Below are 18,115 nucleotides of genomic sequence, written 5' to 3'. Positions count from 1 at the left end.
AAAGCAGGCAGTCAGTCATGCTACTAAAAATCCCCAATCACATTAGCGGTAGCCCAAGTGGACTGGAAAGCTGGAAGCCTGGAAGAGTGGAAGTGGCTTTCCAAACTCGCAATTCCTTGGCACACGAAAGAATGCATATACTCTTGTTAGGGGTCCTCACTTCATCTGCCAACACATCATCAGATGATACTTAATCAATCTATCAATATATGCATTTCCCGAGGAATGATGGATCAAACAACGGGATGTATCAAATTATATCAGTTAATCCAGAACTAAAGTAAAGTGACACATTGCATTTCGTGACAGTAAATCATTCCATCAGTTAGTCAGTCAATCATTCATTCATTCATTCATTTGGGAGGTTCTAGTTGATCGCCCAAGTTATGGGAGACCAGGATAGCTGTTGTATGCATGCGTTGCTGAACATCGTCGTGATCATGGTCCAACAAGTTTGAACCTTGACTACCTACAGAACTGATCCACATCAGTGTTTGAGGCATCTAGATCTGGGTGGTCCAAAACCACAAGTGATTGAGCTAGCACTACAAGTGAGATGACAAAGGATCAACTACGTAGATTCATTGTTGCAGCTTGTTCGCCTGTCATACGCTTTCAAACCACTAGGTACAATCGAAATAAAGCTTTCATTAGTCATTACACTCTGTTAATGTGCGCTGTATTTCTTTTTTACTTGTCAAAACACCCTAGTTGAGCCAAGTACTTGATTATCATTTATCAACCATGCAGTAAAAAAACAGCATATATTGTACAACATCAAGCATGACTCCAAAATTAAGTAGCAAGTTGAGATTCATTTCCATTTTTATGTTTTTTTTAAATTCTTCTTCACTCGATCTCCCTGGCTATTTTTTTTTTTTTTTTCTTGTAATTTCTTATTGCCCTCATTCACGTTCATGAGAAAGTTGTGAAACCAATAAATATCAAACAAAACTCAAAAAAGGTGGATTCACATCGTATGATCATGTGGGGGCGTTTGGTCTTATGGTGGTGGGAGTTATAAATAATACAAAAACACACACACACAAAAAAGATAAAGAAAAAAAGAAGATAAAAGAGCGCTCCAACTCCAACCAACTTCAAATATAATAGGAGAGCAATAGTGTTTCAAGAAACCAAAAGTCTCATTTTCCATTTTGAGCAGCCAGCCAAGTATTTTCTCGCCGGCTAAAAATAATAGCTGAGTTTGAGTTTTCCAATGACACCTTGGTAGTAGAAGCATCATAGTTTGCATGATAACAATAATTTAATCTAAAGTAGTTCGTTTTCAATTTGATTCCCTACAGAGAGTTCTCGTAAAAATAAACATGACCAAGAGTAAAGGCGGTCATTAAAAAACACTTCACCATTTCCCACTTCCTCAGACATAAGCAGATAAAGAAGGAAACGAAAACTATAAATATATGTATAAAGCTGTCAGGTGATAATTAAAGTGAATAAGATTACATACAGAATCAAAGATTCCTTAAGGCTCTCTCATACACCATTTGCCTCTTTCCCCTCCTCTTCTCTCCCTTCAAACCTCTCTTATCTTTTTATTTTTTTTATTTTTTGCCTTGGGTTATTTGGTTACTTGAACTGGAATAAAACATGTATCTTGAATCTTCTTTCTTTAGTCTATAGATTAAAATGTGCAGATGAGATTGGGTTGAAGTTGTTAGGGCTCTCAAAGAAAATAAGAGCTTCAACTATGTATCATCACCTTCTCTCATGGGGAAACAACGCAAAGACCAAGGATGCAAACTTTAACAAAGACATTGAAATTTGGTGATGGGAAAAAAAAGGGAATGAGTTTACAATACATTGCCCTGTGACCCGTAAAGCAATCAATTTGGGTGATGTACTTGGAAGGCAGAGAAACTATGTGTTAGAATTTAGTCAATAAATCCCTATTATTGTTAGGATTTAGTAAAAAAATCCCTATTATGGTTTATGTTGATTGAATTAGTTTTTGTTAGATGTTTGTTAGACGTGGTTCCTTAACTTTCTGTTCAATTGGTTTGTAAGGCTTTTATATGGCCATAGTTGTTGCTAATATGATGCCTCGGATAAGCAATTCTAATCCAAGAACTCACACTCAAATAATTGTAAACAAGAAAATTAATTTCCAATTTATCGATCCCCTTACACAAAACCCTAAAACAATATTTATAGATCTAAACTAAGGACAAAATAGTAAATAAAACTAAAATAGTTACAAATTGCTAGATAATAAACTAACTAATAAATATAAGATAATTACAAAATACTAAATAAAACTACTTTGAATATTTAAATTTTAAATACTAAAATCTTTAGCCACTATGCTGCGTCATTCACCCCCACTCGCGAGAAACTCGACCTTGAGTTTTAATCTAGCAACTAAGCTTGTAATTGAATGTTTCAGCAAACCATCACCATTCCAAAATTTAAATTTCTTATTCTTGAAATCTTCCCATTTAGTAGCTTTCTTTCTCTTCCTCTTTGAAAATAACCACATCCTTAGCTTAGATTCTTTGAGATGCTCCAAGAAATCTTTCTCGTTGGTCTTGTTGGTCTTCTTTCTTTCATCAACACTTTTCAAATCAACTTTTTTCATTTTTTCCCTCAGTTTTAAAAGCTTCCCTAATTATCTTTTCACAATTTCCATCATCAATAATAGTATTGAACACCTTATTTTTAATCAACTGATGGCTTTCGGGAGTTGATATTATCTGCCTTAAAAGATAAACTTGCCTTTCTTCTACTTCATATTCTTCTTCATTATCACCATCAGGCTCACAAATAATCTCTTCATTCATCTCAACAATGTTTATAATCTTCCTCATGGGACATTCGTTTGACTTGTATCCCAAATGATTACAATTGAAACACTTCCCTACAGTAGGTTTGACATATGGGTTTTCTGTTCTTCTTGCGTCTTTATCCTTCCCTTCTTTATCTACTGTCTCTACTGCTTTGTTTCATCTATATTGATTGTTGTTCTTATTGCTACGATCTTTAATCTCTTATGTGGACTCTATGGCTTTATAATCTTCACAGTTCCTCCAACTCCACTCTTGTTGCATTAACTCTGCCTTTAGGGCCATATTCTTCACCTCAGATAAGGTTCGGATAACTTGTACACCGATTCTGTCTCTGAGTGTTGGCCTCAAACCCTCCAAATACCTCGCAACCCGCTGCACTTTTGACTCAAGGAGGTTGTTTCTCTCAACCAGTCTCATAATTTCTGCAGTGTATTCATGGACAAATCGATTGCCCTGTTGAATACATTAGTACTACTGAAACAGGATCTGCTCAAAATCTGGGGGGTAGAAACTCTCTCTTCAATAAATACTTCATCCTGTACCAAATTCGTACAGACCTTTACCTTCTCTTTCTCTCCTAGATTGAATCCGTTCCCACCATGTAGATGCTCTCTCTTTCAAACGACATGCTACCAATTGAACCCGTTTCTTTGGAGGGGTCTCCATATAGTCAAAGAATATGTCAAACTCTGTAATCCAATCCAAAAATTCTTCAATGGTCAAGCTTCCATTGAAAGACGGGATATCCACCCTTAACTAGAAATCTCCACCATCTCTTTCAACACGGCCATAATTATTTCTCACTCTCTGGTCTTCATATGGTTGATGACGTTTGAACCAATTTGGTTCAAAATCATCTTCTTCCTCTGAATCTTCATCATAGACATATTGTCTATGAATTGGGATAGGACAACGTCTGTCAATAGGAACACCATGAGCCAACTCCACCCCTGGCCTTTGATTATCATTCCGTCTCCAGTGTACATCCATTTGTAAAGCATCCAGATGATCTACAATTTATTCAAAGCGCTCATTAAAACATCGGAATCTGAGATCCATCCGTTGCTCCAAAAGTAGCTCTAATCGTTACAACGCTTCGTCCCCCAGAGGGGCTCTAGCCTCCTGATCACCGTCACAAAGACCATCACCGTCGTCACCAGTTGACATCCTCGCTCTGACACCACCTGACGCAGCGAATAAGCAGTTCTAATCCAAGAACTTACACTCAAAAAAGTGTAACAAGAAAATTAATTTCCAATTCATCGATCTCCTTCCACAAAACCCTAAAACAATATTTATAGATCTAAACTAAGGACACAATAGTAAATAAAACTAAAATAGTTACAAATTGCTGGATAATAAACTAACTGATAAATTTAAGATAATTACAAAATACTAAACAAAAACTACTTTGAATATTTAAATTTTAAATCCTAACATCTTTAGCCACTATGCTGCGTCATAATAGATGTTAGATTACATTCTTCCTAATTTCTTTTTTCATAAAACTCTTTAGTTCTTTACATTTGGTATTAGAGAGGGTGGCAGCGAGTTTTGTTTGAAGAAAATAGAAGCAGTAGTCTTCATGTCATTGTAGTTCATGGCGACAATCAACTTGTTCGTACAACCGACAATTCCTAAATTTGATGGGCTTTATGATTATTGGGCAATGCTCATGGAAAACTTCTTGTGTTGAAAGGAGTATTGGAACTTGGTGGAGAATGGTATACCTATGGTGGCAACAGGGGTGGTTCTCAAGGATACAAAGAAGAAGTATTGTGTATGGCTCATTTATACAAGTAAATGAGCAAATGCAGGAACGGAGTGGAGTGGAGTGGAGCGACAATATCTGTCCTATTGGGGGAGCATCGGTTTGATAGGTTGGGGGTGTGGGGGCAACACCCCCGCGGTAGGAGACAAGGTAATTTGTATCTAGTTAGGATTATGATTTAGTAATCCTGTAATTTGTATTAGGATAGGATGGTATCATCTTGCGTGTTTGTGATTGTCTTATTGCTCTCTTGATTTCTCTTGTGGATCTTTTATATTTTTAACAAGACGCACTATGGAGATCAAAAGTTAAAAGACTTGAAAACTAAGAACTATTTGTTTTAGGCATTAGATCGCTCAGTTCTGGAGACAATCCTTACAAAAGATACATCAAATGATATATGGGATTCTATGAAGCAAAAATATCAGGGAACCACACAAGTTAAACATGCTTACCTCCAAGCATTACGGAAGGAGTTTGAAACACTGCACATGAAAACAACTGAGACTATGAACGAGTACTTTGCTCGGCACTTACCATAGCTAACAAGATGAAAATTAATGGAGAAAATAAGGGAGATGTTGTTGTTGTTGAAAAGATTCTGAGATCTATGGCTTCCAAGTTTGATTACATCGTTTGTTCTATCGAGGAGTCCAAAGATACAAGCACTTTGACTATTGATGAATTGCAAAGTAGTTTGCTTGTGCATGAACAGTGCATGAGTTCAAATGATTAAAAAGAGCATGATTTGAAGATTTCTTATGGAGGAAGAGGATGAGGATTTGGTAGAGGCAGAGGACGTGGTAGAGGTAGAGGAAGTTTCAACAAAGCTATGGTGGAGTGCTATAACTGTCATAAACTTGGATATTTTCAATGGGAATGTTCAAGCAAGGAGAAAGAGGCTACTTATACAGAAACATATGAAGAGATGTTGTTGATTGCACATATGGTTATTGATAAAGGTACTAATGAAGATTCATGGTTTCTTGTATCCAGTTGTAACTGACAAAAAGAGATAATCTTGCCAAAAATCAAGGAAGAATCTGTCACCTAATAGTTTGGGATTTCAATCTTGTCATTGTAAATCTCCTTCACTGATTTATTGGGTTTACCTTGTATAGATATGATTTGTATATAATGATATAGAAAAACAAAGACAATTGATTCTTTCTTCTTCCTTTTCAATTGTTATTACTAGCAACCACATGTGTGGGAATTAGGAAGAGTATTTTTCATATTTTGATGAAAAATACAAAGACTCAGTAAAGCTTGGCAATAATTCCAGGCTTACTGTTGTAGAGAATGGAAACATTTAGAATGAAGGTGAATGGAATTGTGTAGATCATTACAGGGGCCTTTTTTTGTGCCAAAACTTAAAAATAATCTCTTGAGTATTGGATAACTGCAAGAAAAAGGCCTGACTATTATATTTTAATAAGATAAACGTAAGGTATTTCATCCTGAGAAAGGTCTGATGATGGAGACAGCGATGCGGTCAAACCGAATGTTCATACTGCGTGCCACTTTTCTTCCTTTTGCCATCAGTTTGCTTTAGCGCAATTACTGAGGATGAAATACAGACTTTGGCATTGTAGATATGGACACTTGAGTCACAAAGGCTTGCAGACTCTTTCAACAGAAAAATGGTAGATGGTTTGCCATCAATAAAGTCTCCTTTGAAGTTGTGCAAAGATTGTTTGGTGGGATAGCAACAACGAGATTTTTTTTTCCAAGGAAGAGTGCATGCAGAGCTTCACAAATTCTTCAGCTAGTCCATGCTGATATTTGTGGTCCAAGCAAGCCTATCTTTAACAATAATAAGAGAATTGAATCTAGCATAACTTTGTTTATACTTTCCCAAGTTACAAAATTCAAGATTTTAAGAAGAGTAGACACTTGAGAGTATGACATATCCAAAATTCACATTGTTTAGAGTACTACTCAATCTATAGCATTCATTTAAATCTCCAGCTATTGCTATAAACTTATAATTCAGATATATTCTTTTTAAACATGCATATCTCTCAACCTATAACCCCATAAGCAATGATATTTTACTGACAATAAGATAATTCAATAAAAACAACTTTCCTATTTGGCATCTTACCTAAATCAATCTCTAAGACCTTAAAAAATACGCATCAATCTCCAGGTTCTGCCTAGGAATTCCATCTGAGATAGCTATTTTAATAGGGTTATATCTCATAAACTACATATGTATAAAATGTGAAATTTTGCAGGTACTTAGCTAATGTCATATTCTACAACTTTATTATTTTACTTTTCTCCAAATTCTATCTCTAAGACATCTAAAATTAAAGAGGGGTTTTCTACTATTTTCAAAAACAAAAATCTGAAACCTATCAATCAACTATATCATGCAAAAACCTCATCCTTGAGACATGGTTAAATCCGTAAAAACATTATAGTCAAAGATCCTAAGAGTATACTTAAATGCACATATCAAAAGAGAAATAAAAATCCCTTCAAACAACAAATTGGGAACAAGCCCTAGAACCTCAAGTGTTGATTCTAAGAATATACATAAATAAAAATATACATAAATAAAAATGAAAATAAAATCATAATATTATTTTTTCTTAATAATAAATGGTTACTATTATATTTTTATTAATATAAAAAATTATAAATAGTGTAATATATTTTTTATAATTATAAAAAATAACAATAATTTGTAATGAAAACATAATTTTATATTAAATTAAGTAATTATATGCATAATTATTTTGGTTACTATTAATAACAATTAATTGTGTATTTATAATTAATTAAATTTAATAATGACCCAATATGGAGTACCCTTAGCAAGGGTGTTTATATCCTGCAAATACATTCAACCAAACACATGTTTTCAAAATTCAGATTTACAAATCCTTCATAACAAACACAAAATTTTGAAATCCAGCATTTTTAATTACAGTCAACCAAACACCAAATTTGACTCACCTGTATTTTCAACTTCAGAATTTACAACTACACTATAATTGAAAATCTACTGTATTTTCAACTACATCTAACTAAACACTATCTAAATTTGCATAAAACTCCAAAATCCTACCTTTTAGGCAAGTTTGTGGATGAACTATCGACACAACTTTTTGAATCCTCGTCGCCAACACCACCAGGTGCAAGTCAGAAAGAGAGCTCTCTTTGGTTTTCTTAAATTTAAAAATTAAATAACACGATAGGGTTTGAGGGATCATGGCACATGCGTGGATGACATTGAATAATTTATTATTATTATTATTCTAACAAAATTTAAAATACCAAAAAAAAATGCAAAATTAATTATTTCGGTTTTTGGGCCGTGGGCCGTGAGCTGTGAATCTCTATTGTCATTTTGCCTGGGCTTGATAAGTAATTTTTGTGGGTGGGCTGAACCTGAAGGACGGTCTACGGATGAGTCCATTGTTTATATTGAAGGTAATGGAGGTGAGTGCTGTGGCCCGTTGCCGCCACCCAATGTCCTCTCGATTCTCCCTCCTCCCCGCTACCGTTCTCCTCATCCATCGGCAATTTTTTAACATCTAACATCATTACATATTAAATTTAACTCTCAATTTTAGGAATATTGTTGCGATTGCAGACTTATTAGAGAGACGATGGAGGGTGCCGGGAGCTGGGACGCTCTTGAATGGACGAACATCGAGGTTGTCTCTCTCGATCTTGATCGTTTTCTAGGGCTTTCTTCCCTTCATCTTCCTTCTTTCGCTCTTACTTCTTATGTGTATTGCTTTTGGGTCTCAGCCGTTGTCCAGGTCATCTTCTTCCTCACTTGGCATGTCGGAATTCCTCCTTGAAGCAGAGGAGGTCATCGTCCAGGTATGCTGTCAGCACCCTCTTCTTTTGGATTATTGATTTATCGCTAAGATTTTTATCTGTTTCATTGCGTTCTAGTACATTGAGGACCTACAGTAATGCTTTGCTCTCGGCTATTTATAATAGTAAAGAATCCCTGTGATTCTCGTTGAAATTTCACGTTAAGTGTTGTTTGAAACCGTGAGAGGTCTAAAAATATGCACCGATCATTCGAGGGAAGAATCAATGCAATTGGAAAATTTCATTTTATAGACACAAAAACATTTTGGTTGTCAAAATGAAATTAATATTTATTTAGATGTTTTCTTTCCCAAAACTGCTAGGGTCATGGTGTTGTTTTAGTAAATACAGATGAGGCTGGGACACTATCTGTGACAAATTTTCGCCTTCTTTTTGTGGTAAGCTGTATTCTTTCTACTGCATCTACTCTTTCATTCAGAAAAGCATCTTATGATGTTCATACCTTTTTCTCATTTTCAAACTACTGTTTGGTTTATAGAGTGAGGCATCTCGGGACATAATTAACCTTGGGACCATACCACTAACAACTATTGAGAAGTTCAGTAAACAAGTAAGTGTTTTTGTTTTTATATTCATTTATTCAGTTTTGTATTTGCTACTCTGACAGATGTGCAATATTTTTTAAATTTGTTATATTGGCCCTGCTTAGCGTGAAAATTCTACTTGCTAAATAGTTTAGACATACATGAACTTTTAGCCAACTACCAACCAACTTGGCACTTTAAGCATGCCTTGTATATGAATCTTTTGTTTGATGTTTTTTTTTTCTTTTTTAAACCATACTAAATGTGCAGGTATCAAAAACTTCTGCTCCACGCCAATCTGATAAAATGTCATCGCAAAGACTTCTTCAGGTTATTGGTATGTTTCTAGAAAGATTACGTCTTATAAACTTTGCTTTGCATTAGACTTAGATGCTCATACTTGCCATATTTTCAAGTTATTGTACATTGTCTTTTGGTTGTTTGACTTGCTAGTTTGAAATCTTTTTTTTTTTTTTTCCTCTGTTTGACTACGACTTTAGTTGATTTGTTGTCAGGCAGTGATTTATTTGAAGATTTACTATCCCTTCTGTTTCTGTATATGTATATATATAATAAGAACAGGTGAATTTTAAATTCTAAATAGTTGAACTTTATTTCAACAAGTTAGTGGTTGAGGATGTTCACGGTCTTAATCCTTAGTTTTACTTTTGCTTCATGTAACTCAATATGTGAAATAATTTGAATTTAAACATATTGTTTTTTTAATTTATACCTCACACATATTCTCAATAATGAATTTATCACTTTAAAAACATGTGTATATTGAGATAAATTGTAATATATTCCTCTACTAACATATCTAAATTTCTGTAGTTTCTCTTGCTTGGTTCCTGTATTCAGTTCTTCACACAATGGTGACGCGTATGAGTTTTAACGTATAAACCACATTAAACCACATTAAGATCAAATCATTTACTATCAGTTTTCCCCTTCCCCTTTTTGCAGGTAAAGATATGAGAATTATTGTCTTTGGATTTCGTCCAAGAACTAAGCAGGTTATTCTCAGAGAGCTTTGTTATTCTTACTGTAGTTTCATGTTTCTTGTCAAAGATGCGTTTTGGCAACTCAGATTTCTGTTATCTTCTCTAATGTTGTGTATGGAATCTGTTCTTTGTGAAATTTAAAGTTTTAGTTGGACTTTTCTGTTGCAATAGAAAGCTATCATATTGTTATTGTTGTTTTTGTGTATATGCAACCATCTTTAATATGTATGCAAGAGTCATGAAATGTTATTGGTGTTTGGTAGAAAACCTTTTCTGTGGCACTTTATGGAGTGATTCTAATGCTCTGTTTCACCCCTTCCGAAATTTCTTTGGCCTTCATGATTGACCAGATACTTGACATGTTAATTCATAAAATGCTCATGATCATCATTTGGGACATGGCTAAGCTACTATGTGCTTGACAAGCTATATGGCTTGCTTATGTCTGGATTGTAGGACCCCCTTCTCCTATGCTTCTCTTACGGATTTCAACGAAAAGTGCAAATAATATATTCAATTTATTTGTTTTGCTTTTCCACTGTTTAGGAAGTTCTTTTGTACTAATATTCACTTACCTTTGACAGAGACGTGCCATAATTGATGCATTGTGGAGGTATTCAAGGCCGGCACAATTGTGGGACCTTTATGCATTTACGTGTGGTCCTTCCAAGTTTAGTAATGCGAACCCTAAATTGCGATTATTGAATGAGTACTTTCGACTACTTGGGAAAGATTCTGTTCTTGCTTCGGGCAGCATGATTGGGGACAGATCACTCAATATTTCTAATGAGTGGTGGAGAGTAACTGCAGTAAATAACAGCTACACTCTATGCACAACTTATCCTTCTTCCCTGATCCTGCCAAAATCTATCAGGTATAATTTTAAGGAATTTTGAATAGGGAATGCCAACTCTTTGCTGTTGAATACCTTGAAGCAGAGATAATGCTAATGTTTCTCTTTATAATGAGATCAAATTTCTTCATTTCTTATCTTAGCGATGAAGAAGTACTTCAGGCTTCTACTTTCCGTGGGAGGTCCCGGGTTCCTGTGATATCATGGTGTAATCCTGGTCTGTGCCGTTTTTTTTTTCCTCTTGAGCTGCATTTCATATGATCTTCTTTACAGTATTTCATCAGCAGATAAAAACACATCTGTGCATATTTTGTGGAAATTTAATCTATATTTTGGGAGCTACACAATTGAATTAAAATGATCTCAATATAGGAACTGGAGCTGTTCTTGCGAGGTCATCACAACCATTAGTTGGTCTCATGATGAATGTGAGGAGGTACTCATTTCCGTTTATCATCAATTGAATGATACCATCCTTATTAAGCCTATTAGTTGAATGATCTATACTTATCAGCAATGCAGATGAGAAGCTTGTTGCTGCTCTTTGCACTCAAACTGCTGGTGAAAAGGGAAGAAGGTATTTACTGCTTCTATATCATTCTAATGGAATACCATTGCAAGGCCATTTTCCTTATTTTCTTTTTCTCAGCAAAAGATACATCTTGTTTCCTATCCAAGCAATTGTTGTTATTGTTCATTCTCAGTTCTTCATGCTGTCGTTTTAGGCTTATATTTCCCTCTTGAGGGTTTTGGTTTCTCATGTACACACATCTCTGGTGGGTATTATCTGTTTTATTTTTATTTGCTCTTGATCTGTCTGTGTGGGAAGCAAGATATAATAACTAATCGCTTTAGCCAGAGAACTCCAGAATACATCGGTAACGTGAAATATTTGTCTCAGGAAGCTCTATATTGCTGATGCAAGGCCCAAGAAGAATGCTTTGAGCAAATGGGGCAATGGGAGGTGGTTCAGAATCTTCTTCTAATTATTTTCATTCTGAGGTCAGTCCTTTTTATTGATAGGTGCTACTGTATATTACATTCCTTTTCCTTTTAAGTGTACATCTCTTATTTCTGTAAGGCACCTTTCCTACTTTTTGTAGGTTGTATTTTTCGGGATTGATAACATACACTTCATGAGAGAGAGTCTTGCGCGAGTAAGAGACTACTTGGACACTCATGGGACGACCTCATCTGATGGAATGTCATCTTTCTTGGTGAGCTGAGGGCCCTTATTTTAGGTTCTAACAGAGTTCTGTTTCCTAGTAACATTTTTTGCATAATACTCCCATCCATAATGTACAGTATGATCAATGACAACAATGAAGTGGCTTCCTTCATAACTAAACATGGTAATTGCCTATAAGCTGTTACCAATAGCATGTGACATATTTTTGCTTACTTGTCTTTTGATTGGTAGAAATTTGTCTTGTACACTATTTCCGTCACATACTTCTGTGTTCTGTTGTCTCCAGATTGATTGTTTGCATTGGAGCCCTTCCTGGGGATGTAGTTGTTTGATTTGCTGATGTCTATGGTGGTAACGCATGTAATGACCATTAATCTGGAGGTCTGATAGCATGCTTGTATCATATGTCAGGGACTAATTTCTAAATCAGGACCCAACAATCTCATTGCTTTTTTTGCCAAATAAAGTGCTTTTTTTTATTAGTATTCTAACCATTCTGTAACTATAATTCAGCCTAGTGTGTCAAATGTAAGTAATTGCCTGATCAACTTCATGATTGGAACATCTGTTGATGTCTGACTTCCTTTCATCTTTATGTCAGAGGAATGGTGAACGGACATGGAGTGGTGGCCACCTGAGCAGTATGTCAGCTTCTGTTTCAAGCCTAGGAGAAAGTGGGTGGTTAATTCATGTTCAGAATGTCCTGGCTGGTTCTGCCTGGATTGCTGCACGTGTTGCCCTAGAATCAGCTTCAGTTCTGGTGCATTGCAGGTTTTTCTCTCTTTGCTTTCCTGTTTACTTGACTATTTGGGTATCATTTGTATTGTCCGTGCTTCTTGCTAATTGCTATGGTACTTTATGATTACAATTAGTTTGTTGCTTTGGTTTAAGGTTTTGATGTCTATTATCCTTGCTGTAATATGATGTTACATGACACATCACTGGGAATGTATAGGCCTGATTTTTTAAACGTCTTTTGTGTGTGTGTGTGTGTGTTCACTGTCATCCAAATCCATATTCTTCCAAATATGTCCCTGATGTTAGGAAGCTTTCGTCATTGGTGTAAGTGTATTTTTAGTGTGAAAACACTTCATCACCTTCATTCCTTCTTTAATTCACTGTGTATGCTACTGTTAATGTAATTTCTATAGCATATAAAAGTCATTCCAGAAACGTAGTTTGGGGATTTAGTGAGTTAATAATTACTAGCTTTGTGTTTTCAGTTTTGCATGGGTTAATGTGCAAAAAGGTTCTGATGCAGAGATACTATGGTAGGAAGTCAGAACCATTGGAACCATAGTATGGGCTTTGAACTGCATTCCACGACCTTGAAGTTTGTATAGTCATTTGGATTTTGAAATTTCAAAGAATAACACCTTTTATTTTACTATAGTGATGGGTGGGACAGGACAACTCAATTGGTTTCGCTTGCGGGTTTATTGCTTGATCCTTACTATCGGACCTTCAAAGGTTTTCAGGTGCTTGTAATTAATTGCTACTCATTTTCTTCACTAGCAGATGCTCAGGCTGTTCTTATAGAGTCATTCATTGTGTTAGTCTTTTTTTGTTCATTGTCTTGTAATCTGGTTTGTTGATATCTGTTTCTTTAGGCACTTGTTGAAAAAGATTGGCTTGCATTTGGGCATCCATTTTCAGATCGGATGGGGATTCCGACAACGTCTGGAAACAATAATACACCGTTAGAGTTACCCAGGCAGTCTTCTGTGGGAAATATTTCAACGCCTCCGATGAGGACTTCTTCTTTGGGGCCCCAATCCTCTGCCAATAGCTCATTACATTCACAGACTTCAAACAATTGTTCCCCCATATTCTTGCAGGTATGCTCCTACCTTTGACTTCAGTCTTCAGATGACTTTTGATTTTATGGTGTCATGCTTTTGGAAGATAAAACTATTGCATGTTTCTTTTGGGTGAAATTTTTTTGAAATATTATCTGCCACTTATTAAAATTTTCAACTATGAAATGGGTAGCAACTCAGACTTATCTTTATTAGGCAAAAGCATAATTAGCCCTTCTGTTGGGTCATAACTTTTTTATTCATTCTTGTTGTTCTGCATTTAGTGAAAATGCATCAGTTTATGATGAAAATAAAGCTACCAAATAAGCCTAGCCGTCTATGTTTGGTTTTGGCTCGCTCAAGCTCACTCAATATAAATGAATTGAAATTTGAGCCGAGATTTCAGGTTCATTGATTAAATGAGTGCAGCTCAAATATACCTTGGCTCTTTGATAAGGCTCAATTACCAATTTACATATATGTATGTATTTTCGTGTGTTTGTAGATATAGGTTAGGTGCAGTTGTATAACATTTATAATCATATCTTGTTTTAATTAATAATTTATTAAGGGAGTTATGTTTAAATTTTATTTTAAATAAGGGCTCATATGAATTTTTCTTCCATACGAGAAAGAACTAAATTCTAGCTCTAGTTTTTATGAAGGACTTAATTTAAATTTCCCTAAAATCCTAAACAAATCCCCTGTGAATCTCTACATTCTTAATGAAAATGATATATCGATCATCGTCCTAATCCTGGCTCGCTGGTTGCTGGGTTTAATTTCTCTGCCTTGTCACCAATGGGTGGGGGCTATTTCCTCTGTCTTCCCTGTCCTTGGTTGCCAGTTGGGTCTCGGTTTGTTAAGTTCAAGCTCGAGCTCCATATATTTAGGCCTAATCAAGCTTGAGCCAAGCCCAGCTTGGCTGTTTTACGGCCCTAGACAGAAGTGACTAAATAATTGTTTCTGTGCTACTACATTCAGCTATTTGTTCTTTTAATTTGTCATTGAGAGCCCAAATTTATCCTCTTTCATCGTTCAAATACTCTAATTTAAATTTGCTTTTTGCAGTGGATTGATTGCGTTGCGCAGCTACTTCGGGTGTATCCATGTGCTTTTGAGTTCTCATCGGTGAGTTTCTTTCTAATTTTAGGAGGCTTGTTGTGTATATATGTACTTGTATGCATATGAGCTGCCATGTTATGAATGAATTTTAGCAACTAAATACATTATTCTTTTTAATGTGTATCCAGGTTTTCTTGGTTGATTTTCTAGATTGCGTGTTATCTTGTCGCTTTGGGAACTTTTTCTGCAACAGGTACTTTGTTTTTAATGGTAGTTGCAAGAATAATTTGTTGTGCTAGTTAAGCATAAGCATAAAGCATATAAGTCTTGCTTTTTATTGCTTGGATTTCTCGTTGAGGTTTATATTGACTCTTATAAAAAAAAATTATGATTGCTTGCAAGAAAACTTTCTGGGAAAAATAAGCATCAAGTGGGGCATCAAATTAAGGCCTTCATAGCTCTGTTATACTAGTGAGTGCTGAGGGAAATGACCATGTCCCTTGTTCTATTCTTCAAAATTTTAGCTTGACTCCAGTTTGCTGCTCTATACTCTAGCAGTGGGTCTTGGTGTACCATTTTGTCTGCTTGTTTTGAGCTCAAGTTAAGCTTCTGGGGCAAGGAAACCTCTTACTCTGTATGCTGATTTAGGTTATACAATAATGCTTCCCCTTATTAGCTTTGTGTAGCATATCAAACCATGTCTTGACCATGCCAGGTAAAAATCTAGTTGAACATGTGATATTTTTTTGACTTATGGAGCTTTTGATATTGACTCTACTTATGGATATGTATTCCTTATTGTACTCTTTAAATAATGGAGTTTGACTTGAACAGTGTCTTTTTGTATAGAAAATAATCATTTTATGCAATTAGAAAATTTATATTTTATGTTTTGGCATGATTCTGAATAATATATATTCTACGATGTATCTTTTCTTTTAGTGAGAAGGAAAGACAACAGTCTGGTATTTTTGACGCCTGTGGGTGCATATGGATGTATCTGGCAAGTATTCGTGAGGCTGGTGGGAGCTCTCATGTCCACCGCAATCCCTTTTACAATCAAGCAACACATGATTGTCCACTTTTGCCTCCTGCTGCTGCATTAGCTCCGACACTTTGGCCACAATTTCATTTAAGGTGGGCTTGTCCTTCAGAAGCTGGAGTAGGGGAAATTGAATGTCAGTATCGCATTATATTAGAAAAGTACACAGAAGCACATAAGGTATTGTTTTCCTTTTGTTGGAATTTAATATAATTGGTATTAAGAGTGTACTTGCTAAAATTGCATTTGTCTGATGGTAATCACACTTGATGTTGGGATGTTAGTTTGATGGTTGTTTTGGTTTTTTGTCTCATATTTGATTAATTGTAGGAAAAGGAGATGGCTGAAACGAAAGCTAGGAATCTTAAAATAAACATGGAATGTCTAGTTGCGGAATTACAGAAGGAGAAACATACCAGCAAATCAGCTATAGCAACAACCAGAAGAACCTATAGGGAGAGTCTTGCCATTAGGCGGGCAATACAGTCACTGGGATGTAAAGTGCACTTTTCGAGTAATGAGAATAATTTAATGGATACAGGGAGTGGTTCACCAGATATAAAGGGGGGCTTGTCATACTCTTTACGAAGAGATTCAGATGCTGAAGGGCTGCATGATGACAAAAATGATTTTTCTGTATCCATCTCTGCTGTGGAGGATAGTATGGTTTCTGATAATTGGAGCAGTAGGATGTGTGAGACTCTTTGCCCATTTGGCACAAGAGAGGGTTGTAAGTGGCCGGATGGTGGCTGTGCACAGCTAGGCAGTCAATTTGTTGGATTGAAGGCAAATTTTGATGCATTTGATCGATTATCCATTGTTGAAGGCTATTTTGGATCAGAGTAGGAAGTGCCATGATTATATATTTGATCACCAAGTAGGCTGTGTAGCTTGATCTTAATTGTGTTTCCTCTAGAAGCTTGAGATTGGTAATATGGGCATTGAGCAATTTGGTGTGTTTATAATGCTGAAGGCAATTGCTCTTCTGCAAATTTGGGTGATTCAATATTCTTGATAAAGAGGGAATGACAGCAAATCTTCGTTGGTCCAGTTGATAAGCTCTTTTTAGTGTTCTCATCACTCTAGAGATGTTGGCGTTGGCTTGATTTCTGGGAATTGTACCCAAAGAAAAGCATGCTTAGGTTCAAGAATTAAAAAGATCAGTGGGGATAGGATAATCCCCAGCAATTAGTTGCAGTAATTCCAAAAGATATTCTTTTTGACACATTATAATGATGTTGATTGGCTTTTATTTATTTGACTGTACGTACAACCAGTCAGTTTTTTTTTTTCAAACCAAAATCAAAATATTTATTAAGCTCAACAGTACAAAACATTTTAAAACTCAACTAATTGGATGATCATCCAATCGGCTTACAACACCAAACATAACTTCACATTCAATTACAACCAAACCAAATCAATTATCTTCAGTGGAATCCCACCTTTCCAACTATTTCAACATCCTCCAGTTCATAAACCAGTCCAGTCACCCAAACTCCACCTGGCAGCAGGACCAGCACCAAACTTGCCCAATTACTATTCATCTTCTTTTTAAACCATCCATTATCAACCAGCAAACTGAACTTCACTTCATTATTTCACTAAAACAAATCTTTTTATCAGCCAATCACCTTCCACTAACAGTTATAATTTCCCTCGCCCCTTTTACCAACCTTCGTCTTCACATCACCTGAGATTTCATTCGAACAAACCATCTTTTCATAAGCCCATTCCCAGCTTCTTTTTCTTTTGTTAGGAGACCTTGATACTTGAATATCATAACCTCCCTTATTTGCTCAAAAACTGTTGCTTTAGTAACACATTTATTCTGAAAAATTGCCTCATTCCTTGCTCTCCATAAAGTGTAAACACAAGCAATCAAGGCTGTTCTTCTCATTTTTGCAAGTAATGTCTTTCCCATTGCTTTTCGAATGAACCAGCTGATCTCTCTTTTCCATTGTAGTATCCTTCTTCTCAGGTTGACTGCCGACAAAACCTTGCTCCACATTGCCTTAGAAAAAACACATTTAAAAAAGATATGCTTAATTCTTTCACCCTCTTATTTACAGAGTACACATACATCTGACTCAACAATCCTCCATTGCAATAACTTGTCTTCAGTAAGCAATTTCCCTATAGAGCCAACCGTAACACAAAAGATTATCTTGGGACATTACTAGCTGACCACACCAATTTA

General features: G+C 35.7%; 1 protein-coding gene across 1 annotated transcript; it reads left to right on the top strand.

The window, feature by feature from the left end:
• Window positions 1-8,051: 8,051 nt before the first annotated feature.
• On the top strand, window positions 8,052-17,171 carry LOC120270520 (phosphatidylinositol-3-phosphatase myotubularin-1-like). The gene is given in 20 exon segments (XM_039277552.1): window positions 8,052-8,249; window positions 8,347-8,421; window positions 8,742-8,816; window positions 8,918-8,989; window positions 9,234-9,300; window positions 9,930-9,979; window positions 10,552-10,841; window positions 10,964-11,037; window positions 11,193-11,256; window positions 11,335-11,397; window positions 11,722-11,764; window positions 11,766-11,822; window positions 11,924-12,037; window positions 12,611-12,780; window positions 13,403-13,487; window positions 13,620-13,847; window positions 14,880-14,939; window positions 15,062-15,126; window positions 15,816-16,095; window positions 16,246-17,171. Coding segments are annotated over 20 exon segments (2,496 nt in total). The 5' UTR covers window positions 8,052-8,201; the 3' UTR covers window positions 16,762-17,171.
• The last annotated feature ends 944 nt before the right edge of the window (window positions 17,172-18,115 follow it).

This window comes from Dioscorea cayenensis, chromosome 10, assembly GCF_009730915.1.
Source record: "Dioscorea cayenensis subsp. rotundata cultivar TDr96_F1 chromosome 10, TDr96_F1_v2_PseudoChromosome.rev07_lg8_w22 25.fasta, whole genome shotgun sequence".
Lineage (NCBI taxonomy): Eukaryota > Viridiplantae > Streptophyta > Magnoliopsida > Dioscoreales > Dioscoreaceae > Dioscorea > Dioscorea cayenensis.
This window is presented reverse-complemented; position numbering and strand designations above follow the sequence as displayed.